The sequence below is a fragment of the Taurulus bubalis genome (genome assembly GCF_910589615.1).
Source record: "Taurulus bubalis genome assembly, chromosome: 5".
NCBI classification, from domain to species: domain Eukaryota; kingdom Metazoa; phylum Chordata; class Actinopteri; order Perciformes; family Cottidae; genus Taurulus; species Taurulus bubalis.
Window position 1 is genome coordinate 16,559,587 of NC_136593.1, and position 17,802 is coordinate 16,577,388.

Here is a 17,802-nt window from a genome sequence, read left to right on the forward strand (position 1 = left end):
AAAGAGGAATGAATGACACATTAAATCTGCTGCTGATTCATAAACATCCAAGAGAAAATAAGTGTGTGTTCCTTACTGCCACTGTCACATTTCTCCTCGTCACTGCCATCCAAACAGTCAACATCAGCATCGCAGCGCCAGCGAATGGCGATGCAATGGCCGTTTTTGCACTGGAACTGATCACTGTCACATTTCACATCGCAGCCATTCTGGACCAAACCAAAGGATTATTTTCATTAGTGCCTCTAGCATGTCAAATCTCAAAGCAGAATGTCAATCAGAATGGAAACAGCCGAGCGATACCTCATCTGAACCGTCAGCACAGTCATGGTCCCCATCGCACTTCCAGCGCCCGGCAATGCAGCGGCCATTTGTGCAGGAAAACTCGCTCTCCGAACACTTACGAGGCACTGAGAACAGAGAGAAAACAGTTTAGAAGGGTGAGGGAGGATAATTGGAACAGATAAGGAAGAGAAAGTAGAGGCGAGGAGCAAGGAGAGGCGTAAGGAAAGGGAAAAGAGGCGAGAAAGGTGGGAATAGAGCAAACTGGAAAAAGAGCGCAGGGTGCTCTCTTAAGAGCCAGACATACATGAATAAAATGAGGCTGATAATTCATATCACGGGATAGACTCATGGGGCACAGAGGTGGGGATGCTGCAACATTCTCTACTGTATGAAGTGGAGGAGTTAAGGAGCTAGTGGGATTGAAAAGGAAAGAAACGGCACACAGATCAAGAGAGAAGCTGGGGGGCACATGAAGGATCGGGAGGCTGAGGTTGTGAATGGTTGTGCTGTAACTGTGAAAACACCTACCTCTGGCTCACATCAACAGGCCAGTGTGAAATGCAAAATAGACATGAGATGATGTGAGATGTGCAAATGACCACAGGACTAACTAACCCAAAAGGAGTCTCAACCATGCGTGCAATTGTGTAAATATAACGGACAAACACAGTGAAAGGTGATACATTGCTTACCGCTCTAAGCCGTTGCAGCTGAACAGTGTGCTAACGGTTGAACTCATATTATAAATGATTGCTTTGATACAGACAATGAGTGTTGCTTATGGCTTATTAGAGCGAGCAGCAAAGCAGAGAAACAGAGGGGAACTTACCACACTTGTCTTCATCAGAGTTGTCTCCACAGTCGTTGTCGTAGTCACATTGCCAGCGGCCTGGCACACAGCGGTTGTTCTTACAGCGGAACTGGTAGGGCTCACATGTCCGCTCATCTGAGCACCAAACAGACATGATGAGTACAAGTGTGGCCCTGTTAACAACGTCCTTTCTTTTCTTTCTCCATCTGCCACTCTGTCCTTACCACACTCTTCCTTGGGTTCATCTGAAGCGTCTCCACAGTCATCCTCGCCGTCACACTTCCAGCGTGCCGGGATGCAGCGCCCCGAGTCCTTACAGCGGAATTCATCCACACCACATGTCATTTGAGCTGCAATAGAAATTATTTAATGGGTTAGGCACACTGGCACTAGACATGGCAATACATGATGCAATACTCTCTTTCTGGAACAGCATTAACAGATCGGGAAGCAATCTTATAATTGACCTGAATAAGGCCATGTATAAAACCTATTTAAAGCTTTTAAAATCATTATTGGGCAAGACGCCTCATCCTCGTGTCTGTGTGCTTCACAAGGTTTGCACCAGCTGTCTGTGGGTGTGCAAAGGGCTTGTTATCTATTAATACTAATAATACTTATAATCAGTTATTTCTTTGTGAGCTCTTTATGACACCCAATAACATAAATGTAAACATCAATAGCATTAAAGTGCTGCTTAAACTTCTTTCGGTCACCGGAATTTGATCTCCCTTTTTGGATCCTTATGATGCAGGATGACAATCGGCAAAACTGTCCCATCAATGAGTTATCTGTCAGTTACCAAGGAGGGGTACAAAATTAATGTAGGGGAGTAAATATTAAGTTATACAGACTGACAGATGGATAACTTCATATTTACTCCCCTACATTAATTTTATACCCCTCCTTGGTAAGGACATCCAGAGAATCCCATCAATATGATCAGTTAGGTCCTGTTAATGCTGTAGAGTCTTATTTTGAAGCAGCAGTGCTGCTTTGTACAGTCATTAGCTGTTGTCTTACTGCAGTTGGCAGGCTCATCAGATCCATCCACACAGTCATTGTCCCTGTCACACACCCACACCCGTGGGATACAGCGCTTGGTGATGGCACACTGGAACTGGTTGGGGGCACATGTCACTTCCGCTGCAGAAGAAACAAACAGACACTCCAATAAATACAGAATAATTTCTACCCTATCACAAATTTCACAAATTAAAATGATTACAATGCTACAGTCCTGCTTGCAGCTCCTAGGGACTCAAATATCCATTAAATAAATGCATGGTGATTTTGTAATTCTTCTTGCAGCCTTGCAGTTTAAAAGGTGCTAAAATGTTAATTTGGACCGCATGATGGCCCGGCAGAACAGTTCATGTGATCTCATGAATGTGCTCTGCAAATGGCTTGGCAATTACATTATGCAACATCCTTTGGCCTATGGGTATTGATAAAGGAAAGGTCAAAATGGACCAAGATCCTCTGGGGGGCACACAACAGTGTCTCATTAGCTTTTGAGATACAGTATGTAAAAGTGGAAACTGTGGCTTACGAAGGTGATAGAGAAAAGGTCAAAGGGGTCACTATAAATAGCCGGGTTAATCCGGTGGGGACAGAATTTAGTCATGCATCAAGTTGTAGAGACATCTTGCTCTGGACCAACGTGTTCAGATAAATTAATCCTTAGGCACTACCAAAAGGGCAAAAACGGAAAAACAGCAGTAGGTCCAAGGGACAGAAGGGCAGTGAGACTCACGACAGTCTTTCTCATCCTCTCCTTCTCCACAGTTGTCCTGTCCATTGCAACGGAAGATGCCAGGAATGCAGCGACTGGGGTGAGTACATTTAAATTGACTTGGCAGGCACACGTGGATGTCTGAAGGCAAGAAGACAACAACAAAAAACATATAGGTTGTTATGGGTTCATGTCATAACTTGTTTTGTATTCTGTAAGTATGAGTAGGTGCGTATACCACAATTAGCCTCATCAGAGTTGTCTTGGCAGTCATTGTCGCCATCACAGATATAGGCTGGGTTAGTGCAGATGCCTGTACCACACTGAAACTGGCCCGGTCTGCACTTAAACTCAGCTACGAAGACAAAACACGGAACATTATTAAATGGAACAAACAATACTGACATATAATCATACATTTAGTAGACGGGCTACAGTCATCACTCACGGCAGTCTGCAGGCTCATCTGAGCGATCACCGCAGTCATCCTCAGTGTCGCACTTCCACCAAAACGGAATGCACTTATCATTTTTGCAAACAAACTGAAGGGACCGAAGAGAAAAGTATTCATATATTTTTTAAATGAATAATGTGTTAATGCAAGCTCAAACAATAGCATCAGGCAAGCTCACCTGACTAGCAGTGCAGTTGGACAAGCACTGTTTACCATCAGCTGCAAGGTAAAAGTTAGTGGGGCACGCACACTTGTAGCCCCCTCCAGGGGAGAGCAGACATAGGTTACTGCAGCCTCCATTGTTGGTTTGGCACGGGTGGCCGACCACTGAAGAACAAGGAAATGATCAGACAGGGTCCAGACAAAGATTTACATGTAGCACTTATGAATGACGGTTACTTGGTTTTACCTTCAGGTTGCCGGTACGGGTGGTAAATGTGGACGTCCATCGGTCTGTGCAAGGTGCTGATCAGCACAGTTTTGTTGATTCCCAGTGTCTTATGAGCTCTGTTGATAGACTTTGTCTCCCAGTCTGTCCAGTAGATGTACTCCTCAAACAGAGTCATAGCAAATATGTGGGGGATATCCTGAACAAGAACTACAGGGGCACAGGCATAAAGACAAGTAAGTTAGTTACGACAACTGGAAAGGTGCACACTCCTAATGCGTTAATGTGTGTGTTACCTGTGTGTCTGTTGGTTCCATCCAGACTGGCAAATGCAATGTAGTCCTCTCGAGCATCGGCCCAGTAGATGCGGTCATTGATAAAGTCCAGCGTGAGGCCATTGGGCCAGGTGATCTTATCCTCCACAATAGCACTCCTGTTGGAGCCGTCCATCCCGATCCTTCCTATGTGGGGGGTGTCACCCCAGTCTGACCAGTATAAGTACCTGTCAGGGATGTGCTGCATTAGTTAGGTTCAGTGATCATAACACATCAGAATTTAACACAGTGCAAAATCACAAAAAGTACAGTAATTAAAAGTCAGTCTAGTATACATTTATTGTATGTAATTGACAACTGAGTAGGCAGTTTAACTCAGCAGTGCATGAATTGATAGTGCTGGTAAAATGCATCCCTCTGGCAGTTTCAAAGCTACTACTTTTGACCTAGATCTTCACTCTTACCCATTGCGTACGTCCACAGCCACGGCACGTGGCTCCCTCAGGCCGCTGTTGACCAGAACAGTCCGGTACGCTCCGTTCAGCTTTGACACCTCGATAGTGTCGCGTCCCTTATCGCACCAGTACAGGTTTCCTCCTACCCAGTCGACTGCCAGCCCGTCGGGGTTGCTGAGTGATGTGCGATGAAGGACCTAACAAATGAGCGAGCAGTACATACTTGAATGAACACTCTGAATCTGTGCCTCATAATGAGCGATTCAATTAAATGTATTCAAACTCGTTTTTTTACTTCACATGCATGCATAAGCTTAGTTATTTATTTTGATGACATGTTTTATGTTAAGACTCAAGAGATATTTTCAGCACATTTTTCTCGCCGATATCCACACTGACCTGAACATCGCTGCCGTTTATGTGCATGCGTCGGATCATGCTGCCCTGGGTAGTCACATCTGTCCAATAAATCATCTGCTGGCGATAGTCGAAGTCCAGAGCCACAGCATTGTTTAATCCCTGTCAAATCACAGTCGCTGCATCAGTCTAAGCCAGTTATAAATCCCTGTTTGCAGGATTTCTCAGCACTTCAAAAGGTCATACTTTATCCGCAAGTCTCACCTGTTTGATCAGTGTGTAGTTGGAGGCATCCAAGTTGAGCTTTCTCAGATAGTAGCGGTTGGCAAAGATCAGGAAGGGTTCTTCATCTGCAGGGGGGAAGACATCATATGTGAGTGGATTTTTCTTCAACACTTCTTGGATGTTATGTTATTAATCTCGTCATGTTTCTTACCAGAAGTGGATTTGCATATAGTGGGGTTTTCAGGGCTCAGCTGGAAACCCTCCACGCACAGACAGTGGAAGCTGCCGTGTGTGTTGATGCAGCGCTGCGTGCAGGGATAGGTGGTCGTGCACTCGTCTATGTCCACACACGTCTTCCCGTCATCTTTCAGACGGAAACCAGGGTGGCATCGACACTGTGAGGGGGCAAAGTACAGAGCAGGTAAAGCAACAGCGCATGCTATTACTGGAAAGCTAAAGTCAGAATTGTGTTTGCTTACCTTGAAGCCTATTTTAAGGTCTTCACAGAGCTGTGAGCAGCCGCTCAGTTTGCTATTCAGGCACTCGTTAATAAAACAGTTCAGCTCATCGGAGCCATCGCCACAGTCATCCGTATGGTCGCAAAGCAATGTCTCATTGACACAGTTTCCATTATTGCAGGCGTACGCAGTGTCGTTGCATTTCTTCTCTGTAAAGAGAAAGAAAGAAATGAAAAGTAAATGTCAGGTAGGCATGCACCGATCCAGATCCAGATAAACATAAACATAAACATAGAATTGAGTTGAATACATCAACCCCATTGTCACCGATACCTGAACCAGCTATTTGAGTCACTATCGACCCAATATCAACGTATCCCTACGACCAGTGGGGCTGATATCATTTCAGGAATTTATTTAAATCACAGCTGTGCTGTCCAGTTGCGAAATAGATAAGCACTTCACTTCATATGTTCTTATACTTGATGTGCCTTTTCCATGTTTGCTCTCTGTACTGTTGATCTGCTGTAGGTGCTATAATGCTGTTTGTTCACATTTACATAATACTGTTCTGTACTGATTAAATTACGTAAACAAATAAAATAAAAAAGTGCTTTTGGAGTGGCTGTGGGGAACTAACCTGGGCCATTGCAGTGTGGGTTCTTGGGGGCTTCGTCCGAGTGGTCATGGCAGTCAAAGTCTCCATCACACTCCCATGAACTCTGGATGAGGCAGCGTCCGTTGGCACAGCGGAACTCGTTGGGTCCACATGTCGGATATTCTGAAGAAGGAAACAGCACGAGGGTTTAGGACAGTTGAGAGACTCAGTGTTGAGAGCGAGGAGGAAGAGAGAGGTTTTTAAAATTGCCCCATCAGGAATAAGAGGTCATGGTTCCACTCACCACACTCCTGGGACTCGTCTGAGCCATCACTGCAGTCGTTGTCATGGTCACACACAAAGTGTTTGGGGATACACTGTCGGTTCTGGCACATGAACTCATTGCTGCTGCACGTGTTGTTGAACACTGAGACAGAGAAATATGTGGTGAGTGAATGATGTAAATATAACCCTATAAGTGCAGAACATGTTGATGTCTTTCTTTGTCTGGGTTATTAAAATGTTCTTATTTTGACACAGTCCACCCCTGCCTGCACTCACCACAGCCAGCCTTGACGCTTTCATCAGCCCCATCAGGACAGTCTTTATCTCCGTCACACTTCCAACGCTGGGGGATACACATATGGGATCCAGGACACTGGAACGCCTCAGGACTGCAGGTTTTGGTCTCTGAGTTGGAAAGAGGTTATTAGAGATCTGAAGCCTTTGTTTGCCCAGAGTATTTGTGAATATACCACAAACTTGGAAAATGTTTCATAGGCAGAATGATTGCTTAAAGCTATTACAAAAACCTAAATAATTTGCATACATGCTTTACATGTTTTAGTCCATACTGCACTTGAGTTTTGTGCAGTGCTGAATTAAAGCTCAAGTTAAAAGAGTATCATAACATCGCCCGACACTCACTGCACTTGCTGTCCTCATCGCTGCTGTCACCACAGTCGTCGGCCCCGTCACACACCCAGCGGTTGGGAATGCAGCGGTGGTTCCCACACTCAAACTGAGAGGCTGAGCAGAATTTATCTAGAGGTCCAGAAAGAATGTGTATAGTGCAAAATACAAGCGCCAAGACAAAGTAAAAGTCGATTGCTCTTCAGTTTGTTGGGGCTTGAGTATCCTAACTTACCACAGTGAGCCTCGTCTGCACCATTCTCACAGTCGTTCTCCTTATCACAAGTCCAGCTCATAGGGATACAGCGTCCACTTGGACAGGCAAAGAAGGGTGTTGGACACTTTGTTTTCCCGCTCCCTGGCAAAGCGACAGAAAAGTGGCAAGTCAATGGAGAACACATACAATAAATACACCTAGTATGAAGAGAGAAATAGAAAATTGAATTTACACTGCAATCATTTTCAAGGAGAATTTTATCTCAAAGCACAATTTAACGGATGAAAGCATTCATTGTTTTTGTTCCATTTTGAATAATCCAATTTGGACTTCTTGCTCCAATCTCTCTGTAGAAAAATCATTTTCACTTTTCCCCCTGAATAGTGCATGTACATTTAGCTGTGAGAAAATGTGAGCATAAAATACCTGGGCAATTTCTTTCATCTGAGAAGTCTCCACAGTCATTAGCTCCATCACACAGCCATGAAGGGGCATAGCAGAGTGTAGTGAACTCGCACTTCTGAAATGTCACTCCTTTCACTCCCAGATGGAAGTAACTGGAACAGTCCGTGGCAGCTTAAAAGAAGAGAGCAGCACTGCTTTATACCATCGCCTGTGAGAAAGTGCCATTTCTCCATAACATCTAGTCATTGTGAATGGATCGTTTTAACTTACTGCAGTTCATCTCGTCACTGGCATCCTCACAGTCCACTTTCTGGTTACACTTGCTGGAGTTGGAGATGCAGCCTCCATCTCTGCACTGGAACTGATCGACTGTGCACAGTGTAGCTGACAAACACAAAAACAAGAAACGGCGTTTTAGTGGAATTTAATTTGTAAATGTCATTTGACGACAGGCGAGAGAAACTTGTTAAATCAGAAGACTTGACTCACTGTTACAGAAGACCTCATCAGAGTTGTCACCGCAGTCGTCCTGCCCGTTGCACCAGGAGCTGTGCCCCACACAGCGGCTGTTCACGCAGCGTCTATAACCCTTCTTGCACACACGGTTGGCTGAGGACCAGAAAGGAAATGATACAGACTCAAACTACAAATGTCAACAACAAGAACATGGTTGAAACTGTTTTTACTTAGACAAAGTTTACACTTACCACAGTAGGACTGTTTTTCGTCAGACTTGTCCTTGCAGTGGGCCATGCCATCACAGGTCAGGGTGTAGTTAACACAATCTCCATTTCCACACTCAAACTCATCAATGTTGTTACATGTCGTGTTGAGGGCTGTGAGACAAAGACAGAAAAATGCACTTAGGAAGAGTTGCAAGGCATGCAATTCAATTTAATTTAATTAAAGTCAATTTGAATAGCCCAAAATCACAAATGACAAATTTGCCTCAGAGGACTTTACAATCTGTACACATACGACATCCTCTGTCTAAAAACTCCCCCCCAAACAAAACTTTCATGCGGAGAAAAAGCTAAGAAACCTTCGGGAGAGCTACAGAGGAGGATCCCTCTCTCCGGATGGAGTACAATAGACGTCATGTGTACAGAATGAACAACATACCAGAGTTACAACACATTCAATGCATATGACTGAAATTATTCATATAATGAGTAGTAGCTAGGCATGATGAAAAAGTTACAACTACCAAAAATAGCAGCAACAGTGGATATATATAATGGTATTGGCAATACTATAAATAATGATAATATTATTAATAATGATAATAGCAGTAAGTCTTAAGTGCTCATTCAAATCCATTTAAAGCCTGATCTCAGTCTTTTAGTAAAGATATGTTATTAGAATAAGGTGCATAGGATAACTTGTATATGATCCCTTTGTATGGTGTCACCTCTGGCATCTACATTTTATTAAGCCAAATATTTCTGTTATTGTGATTCCCTGTCTTGTTTTACCTATGCAGGTGTTGTCTTCCAGAAGTTTCCTGTCGCCACGGCAACTGCAGTTGACCCTTCCCTCAGAGGTCAGCAAACACAGGTCCTGACACCCTCCATTGTTAACACGGCACATTGAGAACTCACCTATGCAGAGATGAGGAAAGTTAGGGAAGGTTAGCCACATAAATCTGAGCTTATTAATACACACACACACACACACACACACACACACACACACACACACACACACACGTGTCAGCTAAGGATTTCCACTCCACTTCCACCCTCCTGACACACAAGCGAACACACATCCTCCCTCGTGTGCATCCACATCAGCAGACAGCTACGGCTGCATGAATGTGGCAATGTCTCTGCCTCCACTGAATGCATATTTCAATATTTCGATGTGACTCAATCTAAATGGGATTTACAGCTATTACCACAAGCTCTCTGCTTGTATGGTCGCTGTGGGTATTGGAGCGCGAGAGAGTTTACTGAATGAGGCAACTCCACTTGAGGGAGAGGTTGGCTGACGATATGGGAGAGAGAAAAACGCAGGGCTGCTTTGATTTAAAAGGATACAGACAATGGGAGATTCAGAACAAGATGAGTTTGAGAAGGAGGTGGTATACGGTAGATTAAAGTGAAAAACATGAATTCAGCAGGTATTTGTGTGTGTGTGTCTGTGGTGATACAGAGCTGATGTTGGGGTTCTGAATGTCAGGTGGGCCCATTGTATAAAATGTTCTCAACTCATCTTCTCCATTATCACTCCTAGATTACTTCACCTCATTAACTCTTATTAATGTTTTAGCAATGCATTTCAAACCACCTATTATTTTACATAATTTTGATGTAAGTACTTTGACTTGCCTGGTATTTACTTTGCCAAAAAATTCTCGTCTATATATTTTATTTTGTATTTGAAGTGTATCAATTAGTTTTGAAAGAAAATTTACAGAACCATAATAGATAGTCATACAAAGGATTGTTATGAATGAAAATGGATTTTGTGAAAATATCACTGGGTGACTTCATCCATATCACCCAGTGCTAGGCATTATGTAGTTAAAAAACACTGTCACACTGTCTTCATACAATTTGGACACACACACACACACACACACACACACACACACGCTCGCACACACGCACACACACACACACACAAAGCTGGATCCCTCACTGTTTAAAAACTCACAGCTATTGGTGTCGTTAGCCACAGCGACGATACCCATTGGCTGCTGAGGTATGTCAGCACGTAGCACCTTCATGTCTCCTCCTGTGTATTTGTCAGCCCGAAGCACGGCCCTCCTCACCCAGTCCGTCCAGAAGATGTAGTCACCGTACACGGACAGGCCAAACGGATGGACCGGCTCATTCTTCAACACCACCTGCAGGGGGAAGCACAACCACAGTCACAACCTCATACGTTCAGGAAATTCCAGCCTTGCAACAGATAAACAAACTGTTATTAGGCAACCCCATAATACAATCATACTCCAGTATATGTGTTTCCATTGTGCATGTGAGCGTGTAGGTTGTCTGCATGTGAGCGTGGAAGTTACTCACATAGCGGCGAGTGCCGTCATACTCGCAGCGCTCGATCTTGTCTAGTGTGGCGTCAGAGAAATAAAGTTTTTCAGCGCGATGGTCTATGGCCAGACCGTTAGGGGTTCGGATATCATTGCCAATGATCACAAGAACGTTGGAACCAGACAGTGTGGCACGCATAATACTGGGAGACTGCTCATTCCAGTTGGTCCAGAACATGAGGCTGCAGAGAGAAGGGGAAAAACATGTGAATTTTTGTAATAGTTTAGAATGCAAAGAGGCATGGTGTGGATTAAAAATTAATTAGTTGTAACCTTTGACACTCATCAAGGACAAAGGCTCTGGGGTGGTCATCTCCCGACATGCTGACCACGGTGTGCCTGTCAACGGCACCCCAGCGGCTCTGATCCACAGTGTGGCGGGTGATGGTCGAGGTAGTGTAGCTGGTCCAGTACAGCATATCCCAGCCCCTGTGGTACGCCAGGCCCTCCACCGAACCAACATCTGACAAAACAAATGAAATAATAGAGAGAAGAGCGGGAGATAAATACAGAGAAATGTGGAAAAGGAACAAGAAAGGGAGAAGACAGAAGAAAAAAGAGGGTATGGAAAAGAATCACATCAATCCCAGTTCTGTGTTAAAAGGCCAAATGTGGACTGTCTGGCAGCAGCTCAGTGTTGGCAGACTGCTGTGTGGCAGCACCGAGTCAGGGCCATGGCCATGACAGCGTGGTATTAATGACCAAGAACACAGTGTGATTCAAGGCTTTTATCCAGCAAATAGCTCACGAAAAAGGTCACAATAACAGTTGAAGCCTTGCGTATTACTTTCCATCGCACTACCTCATCAACAGATGAGGAGTAAAAAGTCATTTGTTCTGCTCCACAGCCTTGAAATTAGAAAAAGGTTATGAGCTCCTAGCCTGCACAGAGGCCAGAGGACAGGCAAGAGTCAGCCAAGATGGAGGAACACAACGTTCTGCAGTGGCAGATAGAGAACAGCTGCTCTGCTGGTGAAACACACACACACACACACACACACACACACACACACACACACACACACACACACACACACACACACACACACACACACACACACACACACACACACACACACACTCAGAGGAGTACATTTGAAAACACATCAGATTGCTCCAATGCCAAATAATTGGTAATAGTTGCCTTTTTGTTGCTGTTACTGAACAGTCAGGGTGTATTGATAGCAGCAGCCTTTTCCAGGGCGGCTGGGTATGATCTCACTTCATCAGCTCGGCCCAGAGGATCAGTGAGATTCACCACCAGGTGGGACACTTAACACTACACCTCAACATATCCAGTGAAACGCCGCGAACATGAATCAACATTTGTCTCGCTCATGCGAGGAGCCTGTGAATGAACCAAAGCAACTGGAGAGCTGAGCGAAGGCATGCAGCACAAAAACAACTCGCCACTGCTTCTCGTGCCCGTAAATCAATGCCCTAAAAATCGATGAGGAGCAACTTGAAATCCATTCACCCCTATTTCCTCTTTCTCTGGTGATGTTAATGAATTATAAAGCTCTAGCCTGCAGCTCTCTCTACTCAAATTCTTGCTTTTCAGTTTTGTTTATCTTCACACTGCATTGTTGACTGGCGTCTATTTGGGTTCCTGTACGTTTTCTCTTGTTGTTTACAATCATTCAGCTGAGCTGGATTTACAGCTCTTGAACTCAGCTGGTTATACTGGCACTGATAGTTCTTTATTGAGGTTATCTGCAGTAGGTGTGATAGCAGTTCATTGTTTGCGATCAGACCAGCAGTCAATAATTACCCAGATTTCTGAAGACAAACACAATTTCACTCTGTCTCTCTCTGTATGTATCATATCTTGGTGTGTTTTGTAGAGTCGTGCCCAGGGTCAAAACTCCAGAAAATTGACAGAAACAATTGAACCCGGGAAAAACTATGTTTGGCCCCTTTAGGCCCTCCCACAGAGAGCTGGCCAGCCCTTCTCTCGATAATCAGTCCAGAGTTCACCTGCCGTTTACTGTGGTTCATCCTCGCTTACTGTCGAGCTATTCACCTCCTTTTATTTCCTCCTCTGACAGAATTGTCTCAGGAGAGCCTTTCCTTGGAGGCAAGCGTGAGGCTGATTGTGGATTGCTGAGCACGGGTCTGATTGAGATGTCATGTGGAGTAGCCGCCTTGCTCGGAGGTGACAGGAAATCACACAATCTACGGCATTTAGCTCTCACTTAACAAGAGATGTATGGAAAGCACAGCAACTAAGAAATCAGGAATGTCTTGACTTCACTGGAGGAGTCTGACCCCCCATCCAATCACAGGTGGAGCTGACTGCCAGGACTGGAGTGGCTTGATTTGCATGCAGCGCTTTGGAAGCAGCTGGAATTCAACTATGAAAATGGTAATTTTGCTGGATACGTTTTAAAGGGAATGTCAGTTCACAAGGTTGATTTTACCATCAACCTTCAAAGGGAAGTTATTGGAACTTAGTATGCTGTTATTTCAGAGCAAACTGCTGTTGACCCACAGTATGAGTAATCCTTCCCTCTGGTATTATCAGTAGTTTTATGACCAGCATGAGAATATTTGACCAAACAAAAAGCCAACAGTGGCAGTATGACTGGAAGACATCGCCATAACTGAAGGCAGGATGCTGCTGTTGAACTCTACGGGATCGGAGGGTCTGCTGGGGAACTGCAGCAACACTGCTGGGCTGGGCAATGTGGAGCAGGTCCTCGTCCCCATTTTAGATGTACTGATTCTGGTGCTGGGAGTTGGCGGGCACACCATGGTGATGATGATCCTGTGTGGAAGGCGGAGAAGTGGGGGGAGACATATTGGACGGTCCCCTCAAAGCTCCATGACAGGCACAGGGACCGACGTCCTCCTGCTGGCTCTGAGCGCTGCGGACCTGCTTCTGCTCTCCATGCTTCCCTTCCACACCGTTGCCATAGCCATGCAGCGATGGCCGTTCGGAGACTTCATGTGTCGTCTGGTGAGCTTCTTGGGATCGACCTGCTCTTCAGCCAGCGCCTTCACACTGGCCATGCTGGCTGCGTCTCGATATCTGACTGTGGTGCGGCCTGCCAGAGCGTTCAGCCTTCTCTCCTCTCGCTGTGTGTCTATAGCTGCTGTGCTCCTCTGGGTCCCGGCCTGCTGCCTGGCTACTCCACAGTTGGTGTTTCGCTTTGTGGGAACCCCACTCCGAACCCCTGACAGCCTCGCTTGTTTTGCTTTCCTGTCCCACAGAGACCAGCTGATCTATGGATTGTTTCACTTCCTTGTGGCCTTCTTGCTTCCACTGGTCACAATTGCGGTGGCATACGGAGGCATCTACATGTTCCTGTGGGGGAGGCAGCACGCCAGCAGGGCTCCTCAAGTAGAGCGCTACCAGAGCAAAGTGACCAAGACGTCGGCTATGTTGGTGCTGGCTTTTACCCTGTGCTGGCTGCCATCATACGGACTGACACTGGCCTTATTGGTGGATGAAAGCTCTGGGGCCACTGGTGCATCTCCGCGCTACGGCCCCTTCAATGTATTTGCACGCCTCATGGCGACCTCCTCTACGGTGATGAATCCCATCCTATATGTACTGATGTCCCAAAAGTTCAGACAAGACCTACTGAGGCTGTTCAAGAGGGGAGGGCAAGGAGCCGGCGATGCTATTGCTATGGCAGCTGTCTGACAGCATTTCCATCAACAACTAGCTTGATATACCTGAACATCTGACACATAAACACTAGGCAAATCCTGATAGGAATCACAGTAAAACAATTATAATCTGAGCAGCTTTGCTGAAAGACTCACCTGAAAAATGACATAATCTTTACCCTCGTGAGAAAAGTCGACTTAACAAGGCAACATTCAACATCTTTCCCTCCTGACAGCATTCACTGGTTGTCTAAATATTATACAATAAGATCAAACCTGAAGCCCTGGGAGTTGCTGCTACACAGGGGCAGTGGGACAAACAATCCTGTACCATGTATTCCTTGTAAAACAGTTTCAAGTAAAGGCACATTGGTAAAACATTAACGATGCACCTGTGTTTTGTGGAGCTAAGATAAGGTCATCTGTATATTTGTAGGCCTGTTTATAATAATATACACTCGGTTCTCAAATCTTTCAATTTGTTTCTAGTTTCTTGGCTACAACTTCAGACTAAAAGCTTTCTGGTTGTGTTTAGAAAACAGCGGTTTTGTGGTCGGATGTTTACAACTAAGGTTCTTTGTTATTCACCCAAAAAGTGGAATAACCAGAAATAATTCTTGACTAATAACATGCCCAATATCGGAGGGGAAATAAACTGTAGATAAACTGGTACATAAGCTGGAGGAGGTTGACTGATAAAAGACAAGTGGCTGGTAGACTTGATATGAGTATATGAATACTCACTCTCTACCACAGTCTTGCGGTCGGATCCGTCATCACTGATCTGCTGGATGTTGCCGAAGTGGATGTCGCTGAAGAAGATACGATTAGCTCCCCTTCCTCCACCTCCTCTGTAATCAAAAGTGAGTGCGATGACATTCTTCATATGCTCGGGGTCCTCGAATGGTTTGATGGGAGCATTCAGGTTGTTTTCATCCGACAGGTGGACACTCTTTAGTATGGTGCGCTCTGAGTAAAGCAGGTAGCCGTCGTAGTCACGGCAGCTGCAGCGGTCCTCAGCCAGCATGCCATGAGCGCAGGCACATGTCCGCAGTCCATTACCACGGAAAAGACAAAGCTGCTGGCACCCGCCATTTTTGTCTTTGCATACATTTGTTCCTGTACACAGACGTGAAATCCATGAAAAAATCATCAACAATATAAAATTGCACATCAAATGTTATGTGACATTTATGAAGTATTTAATTATGATGACTATTGTGGAAGTAAAAATACAAAAGACATTTGACATTTGACATTTTTAAAACTAACGCCCTGGTGCTTACCTTGCTGCCTGGCCCTGTTGAAAACCTTGATGTCTTTGAGCTGTACACCAATACCAGTCCTCAGAGACACAGAGTCTGTGGCGTTGTCCTTGCTGCCTCTCTTTATGGAGCCATTAGCATGTGTCCTGGTTCAAATGGTAAACAGAAATTAAACAAAAATTAAGATAGAGGACAAAATATCACAAATCACAAATAAGTGACAAATGAGGGGGGTATGTCTGACCTGTCACTCCAGTAGATGTAGCTCTCAAACACAGACACAGAGAACATATCCATGTTGTTGTTGGCCAGCACCACCTCCCTGTTCTCTCCAGTCTCCAGGTTGATGCGCTCAATTTTGTCTGTCCTGGCATCGCACCAGTAAAGCAGACTCTCCTACATGCATATGGACAGGCATGGTTGAGATAATGTAACGATGGAGTGTTCACTGTATGCACTGTAACATAGTGATATAAATGCAAGAATGGCCCGTTGTACTGCACCTCATAGTCAATGGAGATACCGTTGGGCCAGCTGATACTGGCATTGACCAGGACAGCCCTCTCAGTGCCATCCAAACGAGACCGTTCAATACGGGGGTACTGGCCCCACTCTGTCCAGAACAGGTAGCTACACACACAAAAACATACACACACACACACACACACACACACACACACACACACACAGCAAAGCACAGAGACAACTTCCTCAGTAATCAATAATGAGAGAGATTACAGAAGCAGAAGCTACAGACAGCTAAATTGGAGTGTTGTTTCCTCTCACCCTTTCGCAGGGTGGACAGTGATGGCTCGGGGCTTATCCAGGCCCTGGGAGATCACCACATAGCGGAAAGAACCGTTCAGTCTGGCCACCTCGATCACATCAAAGCCTTGGTCCGTCCAGTAGATGTTTCCTATAGAGCATGAAGGAGAACTATTCATGCTCAAGCCCTGTAAAACCTCCTTCTGGGCACTTAAAGTGTCTTTCAATGACCTTGGGAATAAATTATTTTTCACAGGTTTCTCTTTGTTTTTTCACGTCTATGTTTGATCTTTGTGCATCTCTTTCCTGTTTTCTCGCACAATAGCTTTTTCTCTTGATACTGCATGGTAACTGACAAACAAGGATGATAGATATACTGACAATGAAAATGAAACTTGGTTATATGATTGATGCTGTTTTTTACATGTCTGAGGTGTCTCTCACCTGCTATCCAGTCCACAGCGATGCCCTCCACCCTGCCGATGCCGTTAGTGACCACGTCCTCTCTCCAGGTCTGGTCTCTCTTGGCCCTGCTAATGGTGCTCAGGCCCATGTCCACCCAGTAGATAGTGTCATTGTCTGTGAAAACAAGTGAAACAAGAGTTGGACTGAACAGAAGTTTCCTTTACCCTAATTTAGTACATACTAAATGCAGTGTTAAATGCATCTGTTATTTTGTGTGTGTGTCATGTTTATTGTTGTAAAAACAATCTTACCAGCATGGAAATCTATGCCCACAGCCAGGGATGTGCCTGACACTGGTACCAGGGCATCAGACTTGTCTGATGGGTCCAAAGGAATACCACGTATGCCTTCATGCACAGAGTATAGCAGGAAAGAGCCAACACCTACAGAAAAAATAAATAAATAACATTCCATGTTTTGAGTTACATCATACATATAATTTTCATCAATTCTTAAAAACAAATTTGGCTAAATTAAGAAAACGTGTTTGAATGTGTCCTACCCTCACAAGACTGTTGTCCTCTGCGCAGGCTGTATCCTGCAGTGCACATGCAGGCTCTGGTGGTCGGGGAGGTGGGGAGACACAGCTGGGAACAGTCTCCATTGTTATTACTGCAGAGATTGCTGCCTGGGAACACAAAAGCACAAGAACAAATACACAAAACATTTCAAAGAGGGGTTACAGAGACATAAACAGATGTGTTTTGGCATAGATAAACAGGCTTCATGCAGCAAGAAAAACAGACCTTCAACGAGGCAAGGACATATTTTCCTCCCCTCGTTTAAAAAAAAAGCATTTTTTCAGTAATTTAACTCAAAAAATGTTGTTGTGTGGCAGCCAGCTCTGCACCTTTCTGCACAGTTTCATTGTAGATTTTCATGTGCATCATGGGGGACGTGCTGTTCCTCAGGATTTTCCAGTTGCCACCATCGTTCTTGTCACAGGTTCCTATCTGGTCTGTTCCTTGGTCGGCCCACCACAACTTTTCTCCTAAAGGATACAACAGAGGACAGGATGCTTAACACTTAACACCCGACCTAACACCGACAAACATTAAGAGCAAC

At 44.9% G+C, this 17,802-nt stretch overlaps 2 protein-coding genes across 3 annotated transcripts in view; one reads left to right on the forward strand and one right to left on the reverse strand.

The window, feature by feature from the left end:
• LOC306736427 (low-density lipoprotein receptor-related protein 1-like) overlaps positions 1-17,802 on the reverse strand; it is a gene marked incomplete at its 5' end in the record, with an annotated part of 84,918 nt that overhangs the window by 6,348 nt on the left and 60,768 nt on the right. For both annotated transcript variants that reach the window (XM_079218061.1, XM_079218062.1), the window contains 38 exons: positions 77-209; positions 304-410; positions 1,115-1,231; positions 1,321-1,446; positions 2,120-2,242; positions 2,853-2,972; positions 3,070-3,186; positions 3,280-3,373; positions 3,464-3,612; positions 3,695-3,883; positions 3,970-4,175; positions 4,413-4,600; positions 4,803-4,922; positions 5,025-5,110; positions 5,197-5,380; positions 5,465-5,652; positions 6,084-6,224; positions 6,346-6,468; positions 6,603-6,731; positions 6,969-7,085; positions 7,189-7,311; positions 7,597-7,746; positions 7,846-7,959; positions 8,065-8,184; positions 8,283-8,411; positions 9,051-9,176; positions 10,234-10,426; positions 10,605-10,809; positions 10,901-11,090; positions 14,987-15,361; positions 15,529-15,653; positions 15,752-15,903; positions 16,011-16,137; positions 16,294-16,423; positions 16,717-16,851; positions 16,989-17,120; positions 17,240-17,365; positions 17,588-17,728. In XM_079218061.1, coding sequence (XP_079074187.1) covers positions 77-209; positions 304-410; positions 1,115-1,231; positions 1,321-1,446; positions 2,120-2,242; positions 2,853-2,972; positions 3,070-3,186; positions 3,280-3,373; positions 3,464-3,612; positions 3,695-3,883; positions 3,970-4,175; positions 4,413-4,600; positions 4,803-4,922; positions 5,025-5,110; positions 5,197-5,380; positions 5,465-5,652; positions 6,084-6,224; positions 6,346-6,468; positions 6,603-6,731; positions 6,969-7,085; positions 7,189-7,311; positions 7,597-7,746; positions 7,846-7,959; positions 8,065-8,184; positions 8,283-8,411; positions 9,051-9,176; positions 10,234-10,426; positions 10,605-10,809; positions 10,901-11,090; positions 14,987-15,361; positions 15,529-15,653; positions 15,752-15,903; positions 16,011-16,137; positions 16,294-16,423; positions 16,717-16,851; positions 16,989-17,120; positions 17,240-17,365; positions 17,588-17,728 — 5,550 coding nt within the window. The remainder of the gene's footprint in view (positions 1-76; positions 210-303; positions 411-1,114; positions 1,232-1,320; positions 1,447-2,119; positions 2,243-2,852; positions 2,973-3,069; positions 3,187-3,279; positions 3,374-3,463; positions 3,613-3,694; positions 3,884-3,969; positions 4,176-4,412; positions 4,601-4,802; positions 4,923-5,024; positions 5,111-5,196; positions 5,381-5,464; positions 5,653-6,083; positions 6,225-6,345; positions 6,469-6,602; positions 6,732-6,968; positions 7,086-7,188; positions 7,312-7,596; positions 7,747-7,845; positions 7,960-8,064; positions 8,185-8,282; positions 8,412-9,050; positions 9,177-10,233; positions 10,427-10,604; positions 10,810-10,900; positions 11,091-14,986; positions 15,362-15,528; positions 15,654-15,751; positions 15,904-16,010; positions 16,138-16,293; positions 16,424-16,716; positions 16,852-16,988; positions 17,121-17,239; positions 17,366-17,587; positions 17,729-17,802) is intronic.
• Positions 11,548-14,276, forward strand: LOC306736495 (somatostatin receptor type 5-like; the record flags this gene model as incomplete). The annotated part of the gene is made up of 2 exons (XM_079218140.1): positions 11,548-11,599; positions 13,237-14,276. The coding sequence occupies 2 exons, from the start codon at positions 11,548-11,550 to the stop codon at positions 14,274-14,276; spliced, it is 1,092 nt and encodes a 363-aa protein (XP_079074266.1).